General features: G+C 35.2%; 1 protein-coding gene across 5 annotated transcripts in view; it reads right to left on the bottom strand.

The window, feature by feature from the left end:
* The window catches only part of RPS6KC1 (ribosomal protein S6 kinase C1), a 187,052-nt gene that overhangs the window by 83,826 nt on the left and 76,362 nt on the right, over window positions 1-26,864 (bottom strand). For all 5 annotated transcript variants that reach the window (XM_059144988.1, XM_059144987.1, XM_059144990.1 and 2 more), the window contains one exon: window positions 3,878-3,993. In XM_059144988.1, coding sequence (XP_059000971.1) covers window positions 3,878-3,993 — 116 coding nt within the window. The remainder of the gene's footprint in view (window positions 1-3,877; window positions 3,994-26,864) is intronic.

The raw sequence follows: 26,864 nt of genomic DNA, 5'->3' as shown, positions 1-26,864 counted from the left end.
GTGGGGGAGGGGGGGACAGATAAGGGTAAAAGGAAAGCACTAGAAAAAAACATCAAGAATCCACACTCTGAAACCTGATGGCTAACTATAAATACCTTTGAACTTGGCTTCATCTGTACATTTTTGGTTTTGTCGAGACTTTCACTGGCAACTTATTAACCCTCCAACAAGGTTTCCTAAGCCTTTCTTAGATCACATTTCACTACTGAGGTGAATTGCCACTGACTACCATCACAGCTTGGGCCATGTCTCACTAACAGTGACACAATACTCATTTTAAAATATTTCCTAGAGGAAAACTGAGAAATATCAATAAGACCAGTCAACAAAATGCACAATAGAAAAATATTTTCAATATTACTCCAATTGTACTCAAAATCTACAAATATTCGGGAAAGGCATGTATTCTACATACTAATTTTCATTCACACCTTGTTCAACTGCATGACAAAAAATGTATTCACACTTTAGAAAGTATACAATCTTTTATGTCCTAAATATAGACCATTTATTGTCTTTTCCTAAATTTCAATCATCTTGGTTTAAAATTCCTAGAGCTAAAAAGAGCAGAAAAGCTATTCTAAGTCTTTTCCAGGAAAATCCTCTTTTAATATTAATTCTTAAATCCTTTGAAGTCATCTCCAATTAAAAAAAGAAGAAGAAGAAAAAGAAAAAGAACTCTGTCTCCGTCAGTTAAGTAAGACTTCACCTTTACTTCAAAATTCATTTCCTTTTTTTCTGAAACCTACCCCTTAAGTTTTCTTAGAGCCTGTTAATAATGAAGCAATGGAGAAAACAAAGTGTGCTTTTGCTCCTTTCCGTCCTTATTTAAAAAGGATATTACCATGAAGGACTGAAAAGTTCAGAACTTTTATATTTACCACAAAAGAGTCTCATAAATAAATTCAATAAAGCAAAAGCCTAAATCATCACAGAAAACTCCAGTGGAATGAGTCATGACCTGGACTGCACCAATGGGGAAAAACAACAATCAACATAAAATCTTAAAACCAGAAGGAATTCCTTTATTTTCCTAATCAATAAGGCTAGGAAGAAATATTTGCATATGGATTCTAGAGAGAAATGATATCTGCTTTGCACAGAATGGACCTTAGAAATCATTTATACCGATCCTCTTACTGTGTTGGTTGAAACTGAAACCCAAAGAGGGTTAAAGAAGGAAACAGTGAATTCACCAAGCTCATCAAGAACATGGAGAAGACATTTAAGTTAAATAATAGATAAGAAAAAAATCAAGCATGCTCCTGACCTAAGAGCCAGGTTCAACAGCATAAAATACAGTGAAACAAAAAGCAAATACTAACCATAAAAGAGAAACATCTTGTTCTAGCAAGAAAAATTGTCCTCTAGCTTCCTTGCCTATAAGAGTTGAAAAAAATCCTAGCACATCAAATCTGATTTACTGGGTAGTTCTTTTTACCCCTTTTGATACAAGTTCCTACTATTCTACATGACTCTTTACCATTCTCTCTTAACTTTTGCTTCCTCAGTGACGTGCATACTTGAGGGCCTCAATTACGTAGGGCCTCAACTATATAGGGTTTGCAAAAGCAGAGACTGTGTCATTATCTTTTGTATAATTCCAAAGTATATCAGTTGGATAATGTATAAATAGACAGTCTTAACAAATGCTTAGTGAATTAATATATAATCTAATATAACCAGTTCTCCTGTATTAGATCTCCTTAGTTTTATTTTCATTAGAAGCTATGCTTGAAGGGAATTTCTGACTGATATATTCTATGGCTCCTTTCTCCAAGTCAAAAGCTAAACAGCAGGCTTTATACATTTATTTCCTTAATAAATTACTGTTCACAGAAGTGATTATGGAAAACTGTAACAGAGTCTACATAAGCAGGGAGTCTGAAGGAGTATGAATAGGTAGAACATTCAAAAGTTAACATTAATGGGAAGAATAAAGTCTAGTAATTTTCTAAAACTGTTAGAACATTTGTATACAAGATGAATTAGTAAAATAAGTAAGTTCATAGAGGCCCATCCTGTTTAATATTTTATAATTGTCCCCCAAAATGGAATTGAATGTACATATCAGGATTGGACATAGGGAGAGCTGTCAACCCCAAAGAAAATAAGACTTGAATTCAAAGTAATCTTTAGATAAACATTCCATTTAAATATTATAGTTAATGGAATATTTAGACAAATATTCCATTAAATATTATATTTACTCCTAATAATACATTATATGTTAATTTTTAAAGGTAATAATAATAATAATAAATATATTTAAATGGATAATCACATTTAAATTTATATTAAATATATATAGTCCATAAGTATTTCATTTAAAAAGGATAAAACTATAAGGAGTTTAAAAAATAAACTCAATAATACAATTAAAACAACGATAGAAAATAGGAAAAGATTAGCAAACAGAACACAGAATAATAATCTGAAAATGAAACAGCAGATATCTTATTTAAAATATATTCATAATATAAGAACAAGTAACAAAAGTATATTACTTCCAAATCAGAATTTAATTTTTAATTCTAAAAGTAATGATCAGGTGGCACCTGGGTGGCTTAGTCAACCAGTTAAGTGCCCGACTCTTGATTTCAGTTCAGGTCATGATCTCACGGTCGTGAATCAAGCCCCACACTGGGCTCTGCGCTAACCACAGAGCCTTCTTAAGATTCTTTCTCTTTCCTTCTGTCTCCCGCCCACCTTCCCCACCTCCAGAATTCTCGCTCTCTCAAAAAAAAAAAAAAAAAAAAAAAAAAAGTAATGGTCACTTAACATTGAAAATTCTCACTAATAAGTATTTATTTGATAACTGCATATTTTGAAAAGATCACACACAAAATGAAAAGGACTCAGAAAATCAGCAACAAAAAGTCTAATGGTCCAATAAATCAAGATTAAGTATTGGGCTATTTTTTAAAACTAGAAAATTGAGACATGTTACAATTGTCAGACAGTATATAACCATAAAAAAATATGGGAAAAATTATACAAGGCAGTATCTGAAGGGCTAAAACTTATTAAACAACTCATAAACTTAGCTTATAGGCTAGTCTTTTTATGAGGTAGGCACTTGACTTGCATATATGTATATATATGTATATTTGCATATGTATATATGAGTGATTTTTTTTAACTCACTTAGTCCTTACAATAACCCAGAAAGGAATTACTATTATCATTATGGCTTTAAATGACACAGGTGGGATACGAAAAGGCCCACCTGCAACTTAGATTAAGAAAATAAGCATTTTCTCCCATCTCTAGAAGATATAATTTTTCAACTGTATCAGAAAAAAAATTAGTTATATAAATAAGAAAAACAGAAAAGTCAATTCTTGATATGTACTAAATCCAGATAGATATGACATAAAAACAATAATAAATCACAATGTTTCCAATGTTTTAAGCTGATTCACCTGCTTTCTAGATCAGATAGAAACCTAAAAACCTAAAAAACCTTGTTAGAATTATGCCTTTATAATTCTTGGTGATCTATAGCAGCCACATGTAGGACTTATGCTTAAATAATTAGTTTCATCATGAACCAATAAAACTGTAGAGGAATTATACAAAAATCATTAGTTAACCTTAAAAAGTTTTCAAATAAAATTCAGTACAAATTACCATCATTTTACACAGGAAGTTCTAAAGGTAGAGTAAGGGACAAAGGGCTGAGAAAGAGGAGAAAGCATGTCCCATTTTATTCCACATTGGTTCACTTCAATGCTTTTTCTTCCCACCGATAACTTGTTAGAAAATTATTGATAAAATTCCAAAGACCAAAATTCTCATTCTAATTGTAAATAAAGCCAAGAGACAAGACAGCAAAAATGGCTAAAGAAAATACAAAATAAAACATAAGACATACCTGATATACATCATCAAGTTGAGGTTTTCCATAAAGGCTGGAGAGACTCTCTGCTCGCATGAGATACTCTGCTGTTCTTCTCTTCACAGCTTCTCGACGGGTAGGGCTTGACTCTCCTAAAAGGAGAAAACAAAGCCAGGACATGTGAAAAATAAGGGAATTCCTTTTATCCAAACTGTAGATTAACTTCTTTTTACCCAGTTCACTACTTGTTCACATTTCTAACTAAAAAGAAGAGATATTCAAAAATGGAACAGACATCAAAGTTTTTAGTATTAGCAAGGTCTAAATATTACCACCATAAATTTGATTTATCCAAATTTAGAAATTTTCCAATTTAAGTTTAGAAAGAGAACCCGATACCTTTTATTGGAGGTATCAATATACAAGAAATATAGTACAAAAAAGCTCTGGAGACAGAAGACTAGCCTTGTCCAGGCAGTATGCAAATGTCCAATTCAACAAATTGGGACTAAATGCAGTAGATGTGTAGTAAGAGCCACGACATGGATTCGATATGTTCTAAAAGTACTAACAAACTGGAGAATAAAATTATTTAAGGTAACTCTGAATTCACTCTGATTTCTGTAAGCTTCATGGTTTTTTCATGAACAACAAATTGTCACACACCTTATAACTGAAAATAAGAATGTAATTAAAATGTATGTTAACCAACTGGAATTAAAATAAAAACTTTCTAAAAAGAGAAAAAAGAACTACTAATTGAAATCCTTGTAATATACAATTATATGAAACTGAACAAGTCATTGACCCTGCCTGGCTCTGTTTCTCTAAACAAAGGGTATCCAAAGAACTCAAGACCTTGAAAAAGAGGTGTTCCAGCCCATGAAGGAAGTACTGGGCTCTCTCCTCTCTAGAATGGAATGATCCTAAGTTTTTACCCATTTTATATACCTCAGTGTGATACAACATTTCATTTGAAGAAAGGATTCCATGACTGAAAGTTAAAAAGTCTGAAAACCACTGTACTATATAATCTCTAAGGCTCCTTTCACAAATAATATTCTATACATTCATACCATACATTCATGACTCATTTTTATAAAAGCACTTCATATATTTTTTAAATATATTTTTTAAAATATTTTTATTTTTTTAAATAATTCACTCTATGTATTTTCTGAATGAAGTTAACCAAAAACTATCATACAGTGGAAACTGCCCTTGACTACATTCTGGAAACCATGGTTATCTAAACTCTGGCTCTGCCTCTCACTAGTCATGTGACCTATGATAAATCATCTCAATTCTCTGACCCTCCTCCTCATTCTCTAAATATATACTTCAAATGACTGCAGAGATTAAAGGAGACTATACATAAAAGACACCACAACAAAGACAGCTGTATACAGGAAGCACTAAATTGTAAAGGTTTTCAGTCTTGGCTTCTCTCTAAACCAAATCCTACAAAATAACGTTTCCATGTTGCTGAAGTGAACTGAACTGAATTATAGTAAAGCAGGCATTTTTCCTCCAAAGACTACTAGTAGAAAAACTTTATTTCTGCCTAGAATAGCATCTTCTATTTCTTCTGGGGAAGGGCCCTTTCTTCTCGCCTTCCTAGCCTTCCACCTCTCCCCTACCACTACCAGCCCTTAACAAGGTGGTGTGAGAGAAAACAGCGTTGGTGTTTCAGATCTCTGTCCCTCTGCCCCTTACTAGTAAGTCAAGGGTGAGTCCTCTGTCACAAGCTGGGCCAATGACAGAACCCCACCCTCTTGGCCACAGTTGGAGAAGGAAGGAATTGGCCCAACACAAACTGGGCCAATCAGTCCCTCTCCACTACTGATGCTGGAAATAAGGAGACTGGGAACTGCCAGCAGCCTTAGTTTCTGCCAATGAGCAAAGAACCAATCAGAGAAGCGCTTATGAGAGGAAAAAAAAAAAAAGAAAAGGAATCCTGGTGTGACTGGGGTCCCAGATTCCTCGGAAGCTACATTCCTGCCATTCTTTGCCTACTATAGCTCAAATGTAGATTTTCTCACATGTGCTAAAGAATCCAGACTGAACAGAGAGCCCTCAAAAAAAAAAAAAACAGCAACCAAATTGGGATTGCAATTTTGCTTTAAAAAAACAAAAAACAAAAAAAACACAAAAACTTCCTTTCACAGCTTTTACATTACTATTCCATCTCTCTTCCCCTTTATAAAGTAATTCAAAAATATAATAGCCTTGGGGACGAGCAGATTCTATCAGTTCTTAGCCATGGAACAGTCTACATTTATTAACTCTCCAACTACTCAAACTTCAATTAAAATTAAAATATCAATATGATTCCTGCCTCTGTCCTTAAAATTCACTGAATTTCTAAACCCAAGTTTTTATTTTTAAACATTGTATCTGTGAAAGTTACCTAAGTAATGAAAATATGTTGTGAAGGTAAAATGTGCCACACATAAATAAGAAACATTCATCATTTCTACACATTACTCATCCTTTAGTTTTGAGTTTACTGTTCATGGACTCTTCTACTTCCATTATGATGAGTTGCTTCTCATTGCACATTCTACCTTTCATGCCCTAATTTAAATTCCCCACTTAAATTTTTTTTAATATTTTTATTTATTTGACAGACAAAGATCACAAGTATGCAGAGAGGCAGGCAGAGAGAGAGGGGGAACCCCATCAAGCAAAGAGCCAGGTGCCCTATGCGGGGCTCGATCCCAGGACTCTGGGATCATGACCTGAGCAGAAGGCAGGGCTTCAACCCACTGAGCCACCCAGGCGCTCCTCACCACTAAAATTTCTGATTCAGCATAGGCTAAACTGCAACAGAAACTACGGCAATTTAGTTTTTTTAACATCAGTGTGATTATAAGCTTTAACACAACTTCAAAATTTGCTTTATTCAAAACAATTAATGTGTCTCCCAAAATAATTTGAAATTCAAAACTGCTAAGACTATGGAGTACCTAATTCAAGCTAGAGTTAAAACCACAGTTTGTAATCAAATCATTGTTTTTTAAACTTTTGGTATCTCTGCTGCTTTCTAGGTAGTCTCCATAGTAACAGAGAAACAAGAACCGGAAGCCAGCAGTTGAAATGGACTCCTGCTGCTGACAGTGGTTCTGCTTCCATGGAAACAACAATGAAGTGATGGAATACTGGGAGGCTTTTTAAACAGAACCTTAAATATACATACGTGACGCCTTCCCTACCAGCCCCTTAAAAGTAGGTCACAACCACTGCTGATCAATTGTAGGGGCCAAGGATGAAAATCACCTCTTGGAGATTTCTACTGTTGGACACTTACTGAGGTTTGTGAGGTCGCAGGAAGAAAAGATTAATCTATGGATTTCCAGTTTAATTTCAACTGATCAAATTATTGAAAAATATAATTTTAAACATATTAACTGATTAAAAATTTTCCATTGGCTCTTAGCCTTACTTTCTCAATATTCACGTTAAGACACACACACTCAGCTGATAATGATTATTTTTCAAGGAAAACTAGGTTATCTGGAATTCCACTTTTAATCCCATATTGGGTGATGTAGCCCGATTATATCAGTATTATATGCAGGGAGACACTTAATAAATGCTTTTAAAAATGGATACATATTTTACATTCCATCTAAATATAAACCAGTTTCTCTACCTGTCTGTTCATAACTTGGATGCAGTAAGAATTTCCACTGGGCTCTGGCATTCAGAAGAAAAATCCTACTCCCATTATTTACTAACCTTTAGGTCAAAAAATTCCACTGTACCAGAAAAAAAGTGTCTTACGTATATTGTGTCAACCTTATCAATTTCTGATCAGGAGAGAGGATGGATATAGGTGATTACAGAGTATGGTCTGTGAAAGAATAGGGTGAAACTGAATAGGTATGAGGATTAAGTCCAAAGTTGCCCCTGAAATTTTTAGAAACACTGCACTGTCTATCCTGCGTGTCTCAGAGCAACAACTCCAACTTAAGTTACTAAGTTTCATAGAAGGCACAGTCTATAGATAATAGAATCATGGAATTCTAATTTATTCAAAAAGCCATCACCACTCGGCCTCCTTCATTATATTAAGTCCTATTTATATGAGATATTACCTTCCTTATTCAACGAAGGAACTTAAGGCTCAGGGATATGGAATGTCTTTCTCAGCTGAAAAGTTAATATAAGAAACTAAACTGAAACCAGGTCTTATGATACCATGCTTCCAGTGACTGAATTTGAAGTGGATTACACTACTGTTACTAAGCAGAACAAGAAAAATGCAGAGCATGGGACAAATACGAGTATGGGAACAAAGATGAAGAGAAAATAAGCATAAGAGTTGAGACGGAGTCTATCAGACAAAATACCAGAGTACAGTTGGACAGAAAGAGACTGAAGATGACAGACAAGGGCACAGGAAAATTAAAGTTACAAAGAGGTATAAATTTCACACCATGTGAAAGAGAACAGGCCTTTCTGAGAAAAGTGGTCTCTCAAAACATCCTTGTTACCCAAGGATTTATTTGGAAAACACGGGCCTTTTATCATTTACCCATTAAAAAAACCAAAAAGGCATTTTTATGCACAGAACTAGTGAAAATTAGTTTCACAAACTGTAATAAAAAGTAGTCCTTCCAATTCTGTTATTCTGCCCTTAGCCATCAAAAAGAATATAGCTAATGCCACATCCTTGGTTCAACAGAAGAAAAGCAATGCTGAAGGAAAAACCAACAGTTAGACTACTTAAAAGACATTATGTTTACATCTATATTCTACGGAAAATTTTAAGGGATTTTTAAGAGTATTTTGACTATACCTGATTTTTGCTACATGCACAGAATTTAATCCCCACATAACACTCCACTTAGGCACATTTTATATTCTTACCTCTGCCTCTCTACTCCAACAACTCTCCACTAGCCCCTCTGCCACTGTATTCTTGGTCAAACATGCCAGGTTTTTAACTCAGATTTATCACATTAGAAAGAACATTCAAGTCAATGAGGGTTTGAAGGAATGAGTTTTTGTTTATCGGTGTTTCCTTTTTTTTTTTTTTAAACAACTTTAGTAACAAAAAAAATACGCCTGTTTGAGATGGCCTTGGTGGTTACAGTTGTTTTTTCTCAGTGCTGATTTATTATAGTTAATGGGTTTTTTGTTCTTTTCAGGTATAGCCTACCATTTCTGACTTACACTAAGTGTTCTGACAACAAAAGGCAACCTTGAGAAAAACAGTAATTCATGGTTCTACGGGTCTACCACAACTGGGGCCATCAGCCTCTCCACAGAGAACAAAACTCAGTCAGTCAAGGAATCTGCTTCCCATTTGTCTTTAACCAAATCCATATTAATGTCTTTTCAAAACCCAAGTGTTATGTGACCCCTAGAAGTTCAAAAAGTCACCAAAGAATAGTAAAAGCAAAAATCATAATAATATTCATGCCCAGGCACTGCCTCAATTACGACTGCCTTCAGTGCTGTTTAGCAGTTTTCCTATCAGTTAATACTGAATGAAAACATATCATTAAATCAGAGTGTTAAATGCCTACAGAGACAGTCTTCTCTTAGACTTAGCTTTTTTCCTGCTCCCTAACCCATTCTTTGTTTTGCAATTTTAAAGGGGAGTATCCAAAACATTAATTATTCAATCCTTTCATTAGAACATTGCCTGGCCAGTCTCTTTGTGACAATAAACTCTTGTCCAGATAGATAGATACATGCACAGATAAATAATCAATCCCCTATGTATTCCTTATACTGTAATCAATAGCTTCCAAAAGATAAAAAAGTTTAAAAAGAACTAGAGTATATCAAAGGAAAAAGGAATGCAGAATTAAAACCTAAGAGCTAAAATTTTGCTTTCTGAGATGGAATAAAGATAAGGGAAAATATGGAGAAGAAACTCCACATAAACTAAGAATTTTTTTATCTGCTATACTAGTAAATATGAAAAGTTCCCCAAGCCCCACAAAGGCTTTTGCTCAATTCTTTTACTGGCTATAAGAGACATCTTAGAAGTAACAAATCCATGGAAGCCTCTAAAGTCCAACAACTGATTCCTTGATGTCATGATATTGGATCACATATTTTTCCTTTGAGATGACGTAAAGTGATCAACAGAATTACTGATTATAAGCAGTTAATTCTTCTGAATCCTAAAGGTTTCACAGACTCCTTTAATGCATGCCCACCCTAAAAAATTAAACTGACTTAGTGTATACCAGAATTAGAACAGACTCCATTCTATCTCCAGATTTATTTAACATGAGGATAAGTATCTCCACATTTAAACAATTCAAAGAATGTGTCAAGCAATATACCCACAGTATATCACCTTTGAAGCCTGTATCAGGATAACAAAGAAAATCCTCCCCAGGAACTAAGTAAGCCAGCAGAGTGAAAAAGTTCTCCACAACCACATATTCCTGCTCCTTCTTTCATCTTCAGAAAGAAAGATGCCTAACAGTTACTGAGCATCTATTATGTTCCAGACACAGTTATTTCAATGTTTACAGTCATTTCAGTATTGTCACAGAAACATCACATAAAGACCTTCCATAAAATTTTGTTTAATAAATGAATAAAAAAACAAATGAATGATTTTGCACCAATACTACACGGTCTGATAACAATACCTTCAGGCCTAGAAATGATCCAATTACCTCTTCCTATAACTTAGTGCCTTTCTTGATAGTTCAAATAAATGCATTTCAGAAAATGTCTACTGTCTTTATCTCCTGTGTAGGTGAAATCATAAGAGAGGAATATGGAGGAACACAGCACAGAAGTGGTATGGCAAGACTAAAAGGGCAATCTATATTTTTATTTAGTTTTATGAAAAACTGTCATGACAGCATCAAAGAAGGAAACACAAGCATAAATAGTCTACTCATTTGCAAACCACTGAGTAAAACAGAATGAAGTCTATGAACTTTTACTGTTTGACAATTACAATTTGGGAAAATCTTTTTTCTTAATAGTTTCTAAGACTACATGATGCCTGTACAAATGAAATAAACCAACGAAATAAAATGTTATTCTTCTAATGAAATGCACCTTGAGACCACTAATGACAACACAGTAACCTTAAGAGAAAAAAAAAGAGATTAATGTTTTCAATACTTCCTAAAAGAGAATAAACTCAACTTCTGTGTAATTTACACAAGACTCAATGATTAATTATTAAGACTGATTCACGGTGTAACTTATATAAAACTATGTTTACGATGTAAAACTCTGTAACTCGAGTAAATATGAAATAATGACTGACTCCACAAAGTGCCTAATACCTGCTGGTATTGAAGTAGCAGTGGTTTTCCATTTAGGGTAGTTCACTTGAAAATACTCACTTGATTTGGTTTGGTTCACTTGAAAATACTCACAATATCTATATTTCCTCTGAGCAGAATTAAGGGTTTTTTCCCAGTAATCACAAGAACTGAATCAACTCTCAATTTAATGCTTTTAAACTGTGTTGCTAAAGATATACAAATGTGGGAATATTGATGACCGAGACCATCTAGTAAAAACCCTTCGAGAATCCTCATCTCTCTCCCTCTCCGCTTTTGCAATAGAGCAGCTGTGCCGCACACAAATTCACATGAATGAAAATATTTAGACGAGAAACCACCCACTTAGTTTATTTTCCATACGACTTTCCTGTAATTATTTTGTAAACTGTTCACACAACAATACATAAAAACATCTGCAAAAGCAGGTAATTAATGTGTCAAGCCAAACTAATGCATTTTTTATGGTGTCCATGCTTCGTCAACTGTAATTATAACTCTTTTTTAAGCAAATGATGATGTGTTTGTTGCAATGTGCAAGTGGTTATTTTAGATGCTCTGTTTACTGTTCATACAATCTGAATATAAAACTCCACAGCTACTTTACCCTACATCAATGTTTTACCTAGCTTTTTTTTTTTTTTTTGCAGAAGCAGGAATGCAGATCTCTTTTCCAAGCTATAATTTCCAGTAAACATTTTTGTCATTAAAACAAGAAACTCTCAACATGAAAGTTGACACCAAAATAACCAACAATTCAAGAAACATCTGACAGAAAACGATTCACCCAGACCGTCTTCCTGCAGTTGTAAACCTATGGGAAATACAGCACTTTAAGCCCAAGAGCTGCAGAATACCAAGCCTCCTGACCATTAGCATGTAGAAAGCTCGTTATTGGGCTGTAATGTATAATATCTATTCCTTCTAGACCCACTAGACACATATCTTTGACATGAAACCAAAAAAATGAAGGACCAAATCCTGCTCAAAATACATTGTTTCATATTCATACGCTTTGGTTCTAACTACTGAAAAGGTCATCATCATTATTATTACTATTATGCACTAACTAATACTGCATACCAATAATCATCCTCAAATGGACATTCCTGAAGGCCCAAGGTTTCTGGTCTCCAAAGCTAATAAAATCTAAAATAAAGAAAGCAGCACAGCCCTTTAATATTTTTGTAAGGTCCTTCCTCTTCTTAAAAAAGGCAATTTTTAAAACATCTATAATGATTATCCACAGTACTGAGAAACCCTGAATAAAGAATTCTTAAGAAACAATGTTTTCTATTTGTTTTCACAACAAATTTTTTTTAGAAATACTTCATCCAAACTTATGTAACTCCTCATTTTGATACAAATATTTCTAAACTGAGCTATTCTGTTCTCCCCTTGAATCACTTGAATCACTTGAATTACTGTGATCAGCTAAAAGTGCCTGTCTATCCCCACCTTATTCCCAACAAGAACATGAGCAAAGTATTACAACAAATCAAATAAGAGTTCCCAAGTTTCTGCCAGCTGCAAAAAGAGGTAATTAATGTGTCAGGCCAAATTTTAGGTCAAATGCTTATTTTGCAGATTTGGGGTTGAGTCCGATCAAAACAGAAGAGAGCTCCCCCTCCAAGGATGCTAGATTAAGAAAGACATGACTAAGACTAAGTAAGGGAATAGGACAGAAACTTATTTATTCAACCAAACTGAGGGTCAGACAACCAAGAAGTCTCAACACTGAGTTCCACTACTTACATTGATTACTACAAATATATTAATTGTAATAATAAATACAATTAATGTGGGGTGCCTGGGTGGCTCAGTAAGAGAAGCACCCAACTCTTGGTTTCGGCCAGGGACATGATCTTGCAGTCACGGGATCAAGACCCACACTGGGTTCCGCCCTTGGCAGAGTCTGCTTCAGATTCTCTCTCCCTCTTCCTCTCCCTTTGCCCCTCCCTTCACACAGGTGCTTTCTCTCTAAAACAAATAAATAAGTAAAATCTTTTTTAAAAATACCATTAATGCCATTTCAAATGGCTGAATTCAACACGTCAAACCTTTGGGACACATATGCTAATGTCTGTGCAGAGTACTGATAAACCAGATAGAAGACATTAAAATCTATCCAGTATTTTCAAGAGCTACCTTCACATATCCTGGCTGGTTATTACACACACTTTGGGATTCAACTTATTTATCACCTTCTACAAAGGCTTTTCCTATAAGCCTTCTCCTTCTCCCTGGTCAAATGCCCATTTATACGTATTTATAGAATCATTCTCGTTCAAAATATTTATAGAGAATTCCTATGTAAAAGGCACTGTGCTAGAAAATACAATGAATGAGAAAACACCTTGCCTTCAGAGATATTACATTAAAGAGATATTCATTCAATAAGTAACTGCACAAATAATTATTTCCTTGTAAATATGAATAAGTACTTGAAGCAAAACAGTGTGAAATGACAGCAATGTTCAAGAAGTGTATTCTCGTGTGAACAGAGGTGAGAAAAGGTTCTCTGAAGAAATACTGAAACTGAGACCTAATGAATGAGGAGGAAATTATCAGTTGAAAAAGTACATTAAATCACTCCAAAAGACCCCAGCTTATGTGAAAGTTCGAACATGGGAGGGATCGTGGTGTCTTCCAAGAGATTTAAAAAAAAAAAAAAGGCCACTGGGCCTAAAAAAGAATTAAGTGAACAGGACTGATTCAATGTAAGTCGAGAGAAAAGCAGAAGCCAAATCATTCACAGCCTAATAGACCATAACATCTTTGGATTTTATCCTCAAAGCAATGAGTTTAATGCAAGAAAGTGACACAATGAGAGTCCATTTTCAAAATGTGAGTTAGGAAGAAAGACAGACAACAAATCATCAAATATTTTTTAACAATAAAAACTAACAAAATCAAATAGAAATTCTGGAATTAAAATTTATCCAACAGCACACTGAAATGACAGAAAAAAAGAATCAGCAAATCTGAAGATAACATGAGTAAACATTATCCACTCTGAATAAAATTAAATAATAAAAAAGGGAGGGGGGGGACCAGATTAAGACACTTGCTGATACCATCAAACACACCAATATATACATAATACAGTTCACAAAAGAGAAGGGGGGGGGCAGAAAAAGGCAAAAAATACTTCCCAGATTGATCAACACTGATCTACATATCTGAGAAGATCATCAAATACCAAGCATACAACACCAAGAAGGATAAATTCAGAGATACACATCTAAACACATAATAGCCAAACTATTAAAAGCCAAAACAGAAAAATCTTTAAAAAAGCAAAAGATAAACTCATTTCTTTTCCAAACTGATTTAAAGGGTAAGTCCATTTAAATAATAATTATAAGACTACAGAGTAGAGCTTATATAAAAATGTAACATATATACTATAACATTAGCAAAAGTATGTAAGGGAAGAGAGCTATACTGAGGTCAAGTTTCCTAGGTATTAATAGAATTTGGGTAATTTTACTCTGAAGTGCCATATTTTATGGTAAAGTACTTGTTATTATAATCTTCACAAAAACCACTATGGAAAATAAAAAACTCACAATATAGTTCTATAGATACAGTCTACCAAAAAAAAAAAAGAGAGAGAGAGAGAGACAGAGAATAAATGGTACTAGAAAAAAATACGTACTTGCCACACAAGAAGGCAGTAAAAAACAAAAAAGACAGGAGACATATAGAAAATAGCAAAATGGTAAGCATAAATCCAACCACATTATTAAATATATTAAATATATATGGATTAAACATGCTAATCAAAAGGCAGAAATTATGAATAAGGCTAGTTTTTTTTTTTTTTAAAGATCCAAATGTGGGGCACCTGGGTGGCTCAGTGGGTTAAAGCCTCTGCCTTCGGCTCAGGTCATGATCCCAGGGTCCTGGGATTGAGTCCCGCATGGAGCCCTGCATTGGGCTCTCTGCTCAGCGGGAAGCCTGCTTCCTCCTCCCTCTCTGCCTGCCTCTCCACCTACTTGTGATCTCTGTCTGTCAAATAAATAAATAAATCTTTTTAAAAAGAGAGAAAGAAAAACAAATGTTACTAGGGACAAAAACTAACACTTTATAATGTTAAAAGTTAAATTAATCAGAAAGATATAACTGTTATAAATATGCATGCATCTAAGAGTCCAAAACAGATGAAGTAAAAATGGACAGAAAAGAATTTCAAGCTGACTGAAAATGTAAACAATCTAATTAAAATTTCTGAGATGTAGCACTACTTAGAAGGACTTTATAGCTTTAAAGACCTATGTTGAAAAGATCTCAAATCAATAACCTAAGCTTCCACCTCTTAAGATGAAACCAAACTAAACGATGAAGAGCAAACTACAAAAAAGAATGCAGAGGAAGAAGCAAAAACCAATTAAATAGAAAATTTAAAAAGAGAAAAAAATGAAATCAGAAGTTGGTTCTTTGAAAAGATGAAATTGATATTTATCTAGACCAACTAAAAAAAACCAGAGACACCACAATCAAAATAATGAACATATCCATCACTCTCAATTAACAATTCTTTTTTTTTTAACATTTTATTTATTTACTTGAGAAAGAGCATGAGAAGGGGAAGAGTCAGAGGGAGAAGCAGACTCCCCACTAAGCAGGGAGCCCAATGTGGAACTTGATCCCGGGACCTTAGGATCATGACCTGAGCTGAAGGCAGACATTTAACCAACTAAGCCACCCAGGCACCCTCTTTTATTTATTTATTTTTTTTTAAGTGGGCTCTACACCCAGTGTGGAGCTTGTACTCAGAACCCCAAGATCAAGAGTCACATGCTCTACCAACTCATTCAGTAGGGACCCACAGTTAACAATTCTTTATTTTGCCTTCATTTTTGAAATATATCTTCACTGGGTACAGAATTCACTTGACAAACTTTCTCTCTACATATGTTAAAGGTGTTAATCAAGTCATCTTCTCTGCATCGTTTCTAACAAGACATCTGACATCATTCTCAGCTTTGTTCTTCTGTGTCTGTCTGCTTTTAATTTTAAGATTTTCTCTTTAACACTGGTTTTGAGATTTTCATGTCCCTTATGCCTGGAGTTTGTTGGGTTTCTTGGTCCTGTAGAATATCTGCATCAAATCTGGAAAGCTTTCAGGCATTATTCACTCAAATAATATTCAGTCCCCCTCTTCCTTTCCCTCTTCAGGGCACCCAATTACATGGAGAAAAACTGTTCTATAGCTTACTGATGTTATATTAATTTTTGCTTGATTTTTTTCATCTCTGTTTCATTTTGGATAGTATCTATTGCTATGTCCTTCACTTCTTTAATCCTTTCTTCTGCAATATCTAATCTGCCATTATTTTTCATTTCCCATACTGTAGCTTACATCTCCGAAGTTCAATTTGGGTCTTTTGTAAATCTTCCATTGCTCTACGTAACTCTACATAATGAATACATTTTCTATTAAGTTTTAAAGCCCTCAGCCTTTCATTTTAACATCTGTGTCAATTCTAGGTGGGTTCTGAATGACAGATTTTTACTTCACTGTAGGTCATATTTTCCTGTTTCTTTGAATAAATGATAATTTTTTATTAGCTGCTGGCCACTGTGGATTTTCCCTTATTAGACAGTAGATATCTTCTTAATCCTACAAATACTGGGCTTTGTGCTGGAATGCAGTTATGATTCTTGGAAGCAGCTTGATCCTTTTGGGTCTTGTTTCTGAGATCTGTTAGGATGGGTCTGGAGCAAACAATTATTCCACAGTAATGGTGTAAGATTCTTTAATATTCTACCCAGTGCCCCATGAGAAAGGTTTTCAAGACCACGTGTTAAGAACAGACACTATTCCTAGCCCTGTGTGAGGACCAAGAATGTTTCCCCTAATCCTTTCAGTGGGTCTTTCTCTCACCTTGCATAGTTTCTCCACAGCCATGCACTAATCACTACTCCACTCTCTACACAGCCATCTCCTCTCTAGATAAGAGCACTAGACATTTGGCAATGATCCTGCAAGCTCTAACTGCAGGATTATTGGTCTTGCTGGATTCAACACCATTTTTTCAACCTGGAAGTTTTGCCACAATTCATCTGCCTGCCTTCTTCCTGAGCCACAAGCTGGGAACTCAAGACAGGAAGCTGGGCAATCTTAAAACTCACCTTTTCTTTTCTCAAAAACCACTGTCCTTCCCTGTATAACATCCTGTGTCTTGAAAACCACTGTTTAAAACTTTGTCTGTTTTCTTAGTTTCTTCAGGAAAGAGGGTAAATACAGTCCCTGTGGCCCGTCTTAGCCAACCATGGAAATCATAGGGTTTTTTGTTTGTTTTTTTGTTTGTTTTTATCCCCTTCACCTATTTCACTCACCCCCCAACTCACCCTCCCCTCTGTTAACCATTTGTTTGGTCACTATACTAAGAGCCTGTTTTTTGGTTTGTCTCTTTTTTTTTCCTTTGTTCATTTGTTTTAGTTCTTAAATTCCACTTATGAGTAAGTGGAAGTCCTAGTTTTAATGTGGCTACTGGAAATTTTTAAATTACATATGATGTTACATTATATTTCTACAACACAGTGTTATTTTACACAGTCATTAGAATTATATAATGCTGAAATCCTCTAAGAAAATAGGGTAAGGAGGCTAAAAAGGCTGACAACCAAGTCTCAATAAACTTCAACATTTAAAGGTCAAGTGGAGGGGCACATGAGTGGCTCAGTGGGTTAAAGCCTCTGCCTTCAGCTCAGGTCATGGTCCCAGGTTCCTGGGATCAAGCCCCATGTCAGGCTCTCTGCTCAGCGGTGAGCCTGCTTCCCTTCCTCTGTCTCTGCCTGCCTCTCTGCCTACTTGTGATCTCTGTCTAATAAATAAATAGAATCTTTAAAAAAAATTTTTTTAAAAATAAAGGCCAAGTGGAGAAGAAGGAGCTGGCAAAGTAGACTTAAAAAGGTTAACCTAAGAATTAGAAAACTAAGAGAAGCACAGTGTCATTGGTATAACAGACAATTTAGGAAAGCAAAGTTTGTATGAAATAGTTACTGAAAATTTTGTGTATGTATATGTATGTGTGTGTGTGTGTGTATATATATATATATATATATATATATATATGTAAGTTAACAAAAGAATATTAAGAATAAGAAACATGTTTATAGCAGCAACGTCCATAATAGCCAAACTATGGAAAGAACCTAGATGTCCATCAACAGATGAAAGGATAAATAAGGTATGATACACACACACACACACACACACACACACAGGAATACAATGCAGCCATCAAAAAACCCCCAAATTTTGCCATTTGCAATGACGTGGATGGAACTAGAGGGTATTATGCTAAGTAGAACAAATCAATCAGAGAAAGACAATTATCATATGATCTCTCTGATATGAGGAATTTGAGAGCAGAGCAGGGGGTCATGAAGGATAGGGAGGGAAAAAATGAAACTAGATGGGGCTGGGAGGGAGACAAACCATAAGAGACTCTTAATCTCGGGAAACAAACTGAAGGTTGCTGGGAGGTGTGGGGGGAGGGATGGGGTGGCTGGAGGATGGACAGTGGGGAGGGCATGTGCTATGGTGAGTGCTGTGAATTGTGTAAGACTGATGACTCACAGACTTGCGTCCTTGAAGCAAGTAATACATTATAAGTTAATAAAAAGAAGAAACATTATTGAAAATCCAGTTAAGATTAATAACAATGAATCCATTTTAGTTACCAATATGTCCAGAGTGTGTGGTTTCTTCCAATAGCACTCAGTTGCCCAGTTGTCTGCCTCTGTCAGCCAGAAATAATGGAAACATGGATACTCCAAAACAAATTAGATAAATTAATCCAGGCCTGGAGTTTTGCCAGGTAAATGTGATAAAAGATCAGAAGGGGGATTAAGGTATCTGCCAAAAGACTTTGTGAAATGATGGATCATGAAAACTAAGATAAACAGAGAAATGGAAGACAGCTGAGAGATGCTAAAGAGAAAAATGGAGGAAAGTACAAAATAATGGCACTTTTAAATTGTTTATTTACCACTCCTTCCCCCCTCAATAACTTATAAGTGTTTACTGATTTTAGTGAGTCATCCATTAGAGTTTTATTGAATAGAACAAAATTGACCTGACTTTCTAGACCACACAGTGCAAATTCTACTGGATCACTTGATTTAAAAGGATTATTACCATGTACTGATGTTACATCTATGCCTCTTATTATTTATTCCTTCTAATCTTGCTTCTTGTTGCTTGGGCAAAGATGGGCCTTTCATTAATAGTACAAGTCAAAGCACTGTCCCCTATCCCCGCAAATAACAAACTAATCAACTACAACAAAAAATTCAATTTGGAGTTCTTTTCTCTAATCTCTGCTTTTATTTGTCCTGAGTACTCAACTCTGTTCTTTACTGCCCTTTCGTGTACTTTTCTTTTGTAGGGGAATGAGTTATCACTGATCTGGACTCAAGGTAAGTTCTCTTACAACACAATTTGACTGTATTTGTGAGCTTTTCACTCACCAATAAAATAGATATGTTTTCATTAATCAGAATAATTTAATAGTATCTTATATGGATTAAAAATCAATTTAATCAAGGGTAGTTATGACTCTTCAGTAATACAGAATAACTATTCTGTAATGATTGGCTACTACCCCAAAAAAGACAGAGACTACTATAAGATAATATCCTATAAACAGAAGACATCCATGTAATACAAAGTATCATGAAGTCCTCAATTAATTTTTTGAATGTAGCAAGTATTCCCATTTCAAGGTGCTATTTAAAATGATTGCATTTAATCAGCAGGGTGGCTTGGCTGTAAAGAAAACCTTAACAAATTTAAAAAAACTGAAATCATTCAGAATTATTTGAACACCATGGAATTAAGCTATAAATCAGCAACAAGAAGATAACTAGAAAAATCTCAGCTGCTGGGAAATTAAGTAGTATGTTTATGATGCTTAGAAATATATTACTTAGAAGTAACTGACATGTACAGTAGACAGACTAATGAACCCCTAAAAAAGGCTATGTCCTAAACCCAGGAACCTGTAAATAAATTACCTAACTTGGATAAAGTGACTTTACAAATGTGATTAAGGTTAAGAATCTTGAGACACGGCAATTATGCTGGATTATCAGTGTAGGCCGAATCAAATCATGTCGGTCCTTAAAATCAAGTAAACCTTCCTTGCTCAGAATCAGGGTGAGATGAAATTAGGCAAGAATGATCAAAGGGATTTAACACTGCTGATTTACAAGATGAAGGCAGGCATGCAGGCAGGCTCTAGAAGCTGGAAAAAACAAGGCAACAGATTTTCCCCTGAAGTCTCTGGAAAGGAATACAGTCCTGCCCATACCTGTCCAGTAAGATTCAGGTCAGATTCCTAACCCACAAAAGTTTGTAGAAAATAATAAACTGTTGTACAAAATAATAAATTTGTGTTGCAAATTTATGGTAATTTGTTATAGCAGCAACAGAAAACTAACAGGATAAAAACAGTATTTTGAACTGATAACAATGAAGATAGGACATATCTAAACCTATGGAATGTAGCTAAAGCAGTACTTAGTGGGAAATTCATAACCTTAAACATAAAAAAAAAAAAAAAAGCCAAAAGTCAAATACGTAAACCCCTAATTCAAAAAGTAAACATCAGACCTAAAGTTAAGTAAAGAAAATAAACAGAAATCCATAAAATAGAAAAGTAACATACAATAGTATAAATAAATATGCTAACATTAATAAAACTAGTAAATCCTTAATATGCTGATTAAGAAAATAAAATAAGTTACCAACATCTGGAAAAATTCAACAGACATCAAAAAGACAAAAGGATGCTATAATTAATTCTACAATCAATAAATTTTGAGGGTTTGTGCCAAAAGCAAAGGCAACAAAAGCAAAAATAAACAAGTGAGACATCAAACTAAAAAGCTTCTGCACAGCAAAGGAAACCACCAACAAAAGGAAAAGGTAAACCTACCAAATGAGAGAAAGTATTTGCCAACCATATATCCAAAAAACGGATTAATATCCAAAATATTTAAGGTGCTCATCCAACTCATTAACAACAACAAAAAAAGATTAAAAATGCACAAAATCTAAATAGACATTTTTCCAAAGACATACTAATGGCCAATAGATACATGAAAAGATGACTAATCATCAGAAAAATGCAAATCAAACCCACGATGAGAAATCACCTCACACCTGTTAGAGTGACTGTTATCAAAAAGACAACAGATAACAGGAGTTCACAAAGATGTGGAGAACTGGAAGCCCCTGCACATTGTTGGTGGGAATATAAATTAGTGCAGCGAACTATAAATATGTAATATATATATAATATAAATTGGGGTGCTTCAAAAAATTAAAAATAGAACTACTGTATGTTCCAGCAATTCCACTTCCAGGTATTTATTCAGAGAAAACGAAAACACTTAAAAAGATATCTGCAACCCCATGTTCACTGTAGCATTATTTACCACAGCAAAAAATAGAAACGACCAAAGTGTCCATCAATGGATGAATGAATAAAGAAAATGTGGTACACACACACACACACACACACAAATATTATTCAGCTATAAAAAAGAAGGGAATCCTGCCATTTTCAACAATACGGATGAAACTTGAAGGCATTATGCTAAGTGAAATAAGTTAGACAGAAAAAGACAAAAACTGTGTGATCTCACTTATATTTACAATCTATTAAAAAAAATAAAAACCCACTCACAGCCACAGAGAACATACTTGTCATTGCCAGAGGCAAGGGCATGGCAAATAAGCATGAAGGGGGTCAGAAAGTACAAACTACATCCAGTGATAAACTAAATAAATCCAAGGGATATAATATACAACATAGTATCAGTAGTTAATGATACTGTATTGTGTATTTGAAAGTTGTGTAGAGAATGTATCTTAAAAGTTCTGATCGCAAAGAAAAAAATTTGTAATTGTATGGTGACTGATGTTAACAAGACTTACTGTGGTCATTTTGCAATATATAAATATATCAAATCATTATGTTGTATACCTAAAACCAAAATAATGTTATATGCCAATTTTATCTCAGTAAGAATAATAAAGCACAGGAGCAGAGAAAAAAATTAATTTGACCATTGGTATGAAACAAATTCTTTGAAAAATACAAATTACCACTAAGTTGATAAAAGAAGAAATATATACAGTTTTAACAGTTGGATATCGAGTAAAGAAATTAAACCCAGTATTAAAACCCTTTTCCTAGACTTGTTCTTAAATTTGTTAACTACGATACCTACATTATGGATCTGTAAAAGAATGACCTTATTTTCTGGAAATGTTTATTACATAAGGGTCAAAGCCATGATGTCCATATTTACTTTTAATTCAATAAATACGTTTGTTATATGTGTGTGGAGGGGATATACATGTATATATAGATAAGACAATAACTATGAAAAATAAAAACACACACATAAATCTTAGCAATCAAGTCCAGTAATATATATAAAAAGATACGTTGCAATCAAGTAGGTTTATTTCAAGAGTGCAAAGACTACTGAATATTCAAAAAAACAGTAGGTATGGAATCTCAAATCTGGAGGCTAATGACAGCCACCCAATTTCAAATCTCCCCACATCATCTTTCAAAACCAGAAAACAAAACAAATGAAAAAACTGGGGGAATAAAGACAACCACATATGACCCACACCTTGAGCATTGCTAAGAATACCATAACCTGGGCGCCTGGGTGGCTCAGTGGGTTAAGCCGCTTCCTTCGGCTCAGGTCATGATCTCAGGGTTCTGGGATCGAGTCCCACATCGGGCTCTCTGCTCAGCAGGGAGCCTGCTTCCTCCTCTCTCTCTGCCTGCCTCTCTGCCTACTTGTGATCTCTCTCTGTCAAATAAATAAATAAAATCTTTAAAAAAAAAAAAAAAAAAAGAATACCATAACCTTCATACCATCTGTAAATAGAGAAATAAACCAAATTACAACAGAGTTCCAAGGGCCCCACTATTGCAGGCCTGTGAAGGTAGAAACCAGGGGAGAAAGAGCTAACAGCAGAGCCCTTAAAAAGTATATGGGATACACAAGGCTTAAAGAACGCAAGAGAAACAAAACAAAACATAAACACCCCCAGAAACAGAAAGTCCAATTAAATACCAAAATATAAAACATAAACTGGGACTTGGTAGTTTGAAAACACAGGCTATAAATAATAACGAAGAGTTGAGTGTGAGTGTAACCAAGCATGAGAGCGTTGGTAAAGCTTTCCTTCCGGGGAAGAAAGAGACCTTATATAGAAAAGGGTAGGAGGTAACAGGAAAGGGGTGCAGAGAGTAATAGAAACGAAAGGAGAAAGGTAAGGAGCCTATAAAGCAAAGGAGAAACACCAACCACTCCCCTATCCTCATCCATAAAAGAAAGTGCACAGAAGAGGGGTGAACAGACAGAAGAGGACATAAAATGGAACCATATGCTCACAAGAAATAAGAATACAAAAGGCAGAACTCTTGCCATCAGAGTGCTGTTAGAGATCGGGACAGCAATTACCTTTGGAGAGGCATTAATTGGGAAGGAAAAGAATGAAGCTTCAAGAGCACTGGCCAAGTTCTACTTGTTAATCCAAGGACCAGTAAGGTAAGTGTGTTCCACATTTGAAAATGTATCAAGCTGTATAGTTACAATATGTACTTTCCTGCATATTCAATTAAAAGAAAAACAAAATAGATATGCTTGTTCCCTACAGCATCTAAATCCAGGGAACATACATGAGAAAACATATAAACCATGGCAGGGGGAGAAAGCACATTAAGGGTCTGTGAGGGGTTAGGAAGGGTGAGCAGAGGATGACATTTTAATTCTGTTTTGTTTCTGCCTAATAATCCTTTCTCATTTTGGTCCACTCCCCTCAAACTATAGCTATGCTGATCAGTCCATGTGGTTCATTAGGGATAGTTCTGCCCACCTCTGGAGAGATGAGTAAATAACCTATACCTAATTAGGTTATTCCCCTGCTAGAAAAACAAGGTGAAGGAATGTGACCCATGCTTTTACAGGAGCTAGGGGGAAAACACCCTCTTCCTCTAGAACTCAGAGGAAAAAGCCTCTATAAACCTATAGTTGCTGGGGGTTATCTTTCACACCACCTGGAAATAAATGCAAATCATAGAAAGGGGACTGAAAGAAAAGGCCGTGTATAAAAATAAGCAAACAGGCATAGAAACTATGTGACACTTCTTAAACACCCGAATCTAGCCATATGTAACTATTCATTCATGTGGGCTAAAACACTTTCTATATGAGCTTCTTTGAGTTGGTTCTGTTAACGCGTAACTGAAAGAGTCCAGTATAACACAAAATTTGAAAGGACTGATCTGAGTAGAGGATAATTTAAAAAGCAACTCTCTCTTCATCTGTGAACATCACAACCAGAGAATCTAAAGTCTTTTCTTAGTCCATTCTGGCTGCAAGAACAGAATACCATGAAACTTACAAACAGAAATTTATTTCTCACAGTTCCAGAGGCTCAAAGGCCAAGAGCAATCTGGTGCTGGCTTCCTCATTCATGGATGGCTAGTCTCACTGTGCCCTCACATGGTGAAAGGAACAAAGGAGATCTCTGAGGTCTTTAATGGCCACTAATCCCATTCATGAAGGCAGAAGCCTCAAGGCCTAATCATCTCCCAAAGGCCCCACCTCCAAATATACCCACCATCACACTAGGGATTACTTTTCAATATGAATTTTGGAAGTCACATTCAGTCTATAGTACCTTCTCCCTGAATCCATATCGTTTCTTCTGAGAGCACTGCACTTAGTGGTGCTTTTCCTGTTACAGACACTTCCTAGATAATTAAAGGAAAAAAAAAAAAAAAAAGGCAGGGTATTGATGGGGACGGGAAAACAGAGTAGATGACATATAATTACTTTCAAAACTCTATTTTTTTTTTTTAAAGATTTTATTTATTTGACAGAGATCACAAGTAGGCAGAGAGGCAGGCAGAGAGAAAGAGAGGGAAGCAGGCTCCCCGCTGAGCAGAGAGCCCGATGCGGGCCTCGATCCCAGGACCCTGAGATCTCATGACCTGAGCCGAAGGCAGCGGCTCAACCCACTGAGCCACCCAGGCGCCCTCAAAACTCTATTTTTAAAATCTGAGTTTTACTGTCTTAAAATGTTTTCTTCTAGCAAGTTTCAAAACAGCTAAGATCTAATAATTCCTCAACTGAGGCAACTTATTGAATTACAATTTACTGAATTATAATGAAGAGCACATGTTTTATTTTAAAACAGAAAAGGCAGGGCACCTGGGTGGCTCAGTTGGTTAGGCATCTATCTTCCACTCAGGTCATGATCCCAGAGTCCTGGGATCAAGACCTGCATTGGGCTCCCTGCTCAGTGAGGTGTCTGTTTCTCCCTCTGCACTCTTTCTCTCTCTCAAATAAACAAATAAAATCTTTAAAACAAAAATGGCTATGGAAAGCTTTCATTAAAAAAATTCTGAATTTGTTTTGTACTGCTCTTTGAAAAGTAAAATTGCAATTTACAGATTAAGATGGACAAGCGGGTTCCTACTTCAATGAGCACCCCATCTTTTCCAACTATATTACAGTGATGAACCAAATAGTCAAGAGTTAATTAAAGCATAATTAGGTTTAACTATAAGATAAAAATCTCTCTGGCATGTGGGATTTGTTCCAGGAATGCAAAGGTGGCTCAATGTAAAGAAAATCAATGTGATATACCATATTAACAGAATGAAGGTGGGGACACATAAAAATTTCAACTGAAGAAGGAAAAAGCATTTAACACTCTTTCATAATAAAACCATGCAGAAAACTAGGAATAGACAGAAACTTCTTCAACATGATACAGGGCATCTATGAAAAACTAACAACTAACATCATATCATACTCAATGGAGGGGCGCCTGGGTAGCTCGGTCAGTTAAGCATCAGACCCTTGGTTTCAGTGCAGGTCATGATCTCAGGGTCATGAGATGGAGCTCCATGCCCTGCTTGCGATTCTCTCTCCCTCTCTTTTTTGCTCCTCCCCCCATTCAGGCTCTCTCTTTCTCTCTCAAATAAATACATCTTTTAAAAAATATATATCATACTCAATGATAAAAGATGGAAACCTTTCTCCCTCAATTCCAGAATGAGTCAAGATGCCTCATCTCCTTTGCAGGGATGAGTAAGTAACCTGAAAAACAAGGTGAAGGCCTGTGACCCAGGTCTTTCCTGGAGCTATTAAACATTTCGATGGAAGTCCAAACCAGAGTATTATGCAAGCAAAAGAGATCAAAAGGCATTCAAATTGAAAAGAAAGAAGTAAAACTACATCTATTCACAGAAAACATAATCTTACAGAAATCTCAAAGAATCCGCCAAAAAACTACTACAGTTAATAAATGAATTCAGCAAGTTGCCACATACAAAGATAAAAACACAAAAATCAGTGTTTTTACACACCAGGAATGAACAATCCAAAAAGAAAATTAATGAAGCAATTCTAATTATAATAATAATCAAAAGAATAAATACCTAGAAGCAGATTTAATTAAGGAGGTAAAAGGCATACATTGAAAATTACATAACACTGCTGAAGGAAATTAAAGATGATCTAAATAAATGGAAAGACATCCTATGTTCATGGATTAAAAGACATTTTTAAGATGACAATACTCCCCAAATTTATTTACAAATCTAATGCAATCTCTATCAAAATTCTAACAGCCTTTTTTGCAGAAACAGAAAAACTGACTTTCTAAAAGAAAAAGAAAAATA

The sequence above is a fragment of the Mustela lutreola genome, chromosome 14 (genome assembly GCF_030435805.1).
Source record: "Mustela lutreola isolate mMusLut2 chromosome 14, mMusLut2.pri, whole genome shotgun sequence".
Lineage (NCBI taxonomy): Eukaryota > Metazoa > Chordata > Mammalia > Carnivora > Mustelidae > Mustela > Mustela lutreola.
Note: the sequence above shows the minus strand (reverse complement) of the source record. Positions and strands in the feature narration are given on the sequence as shown.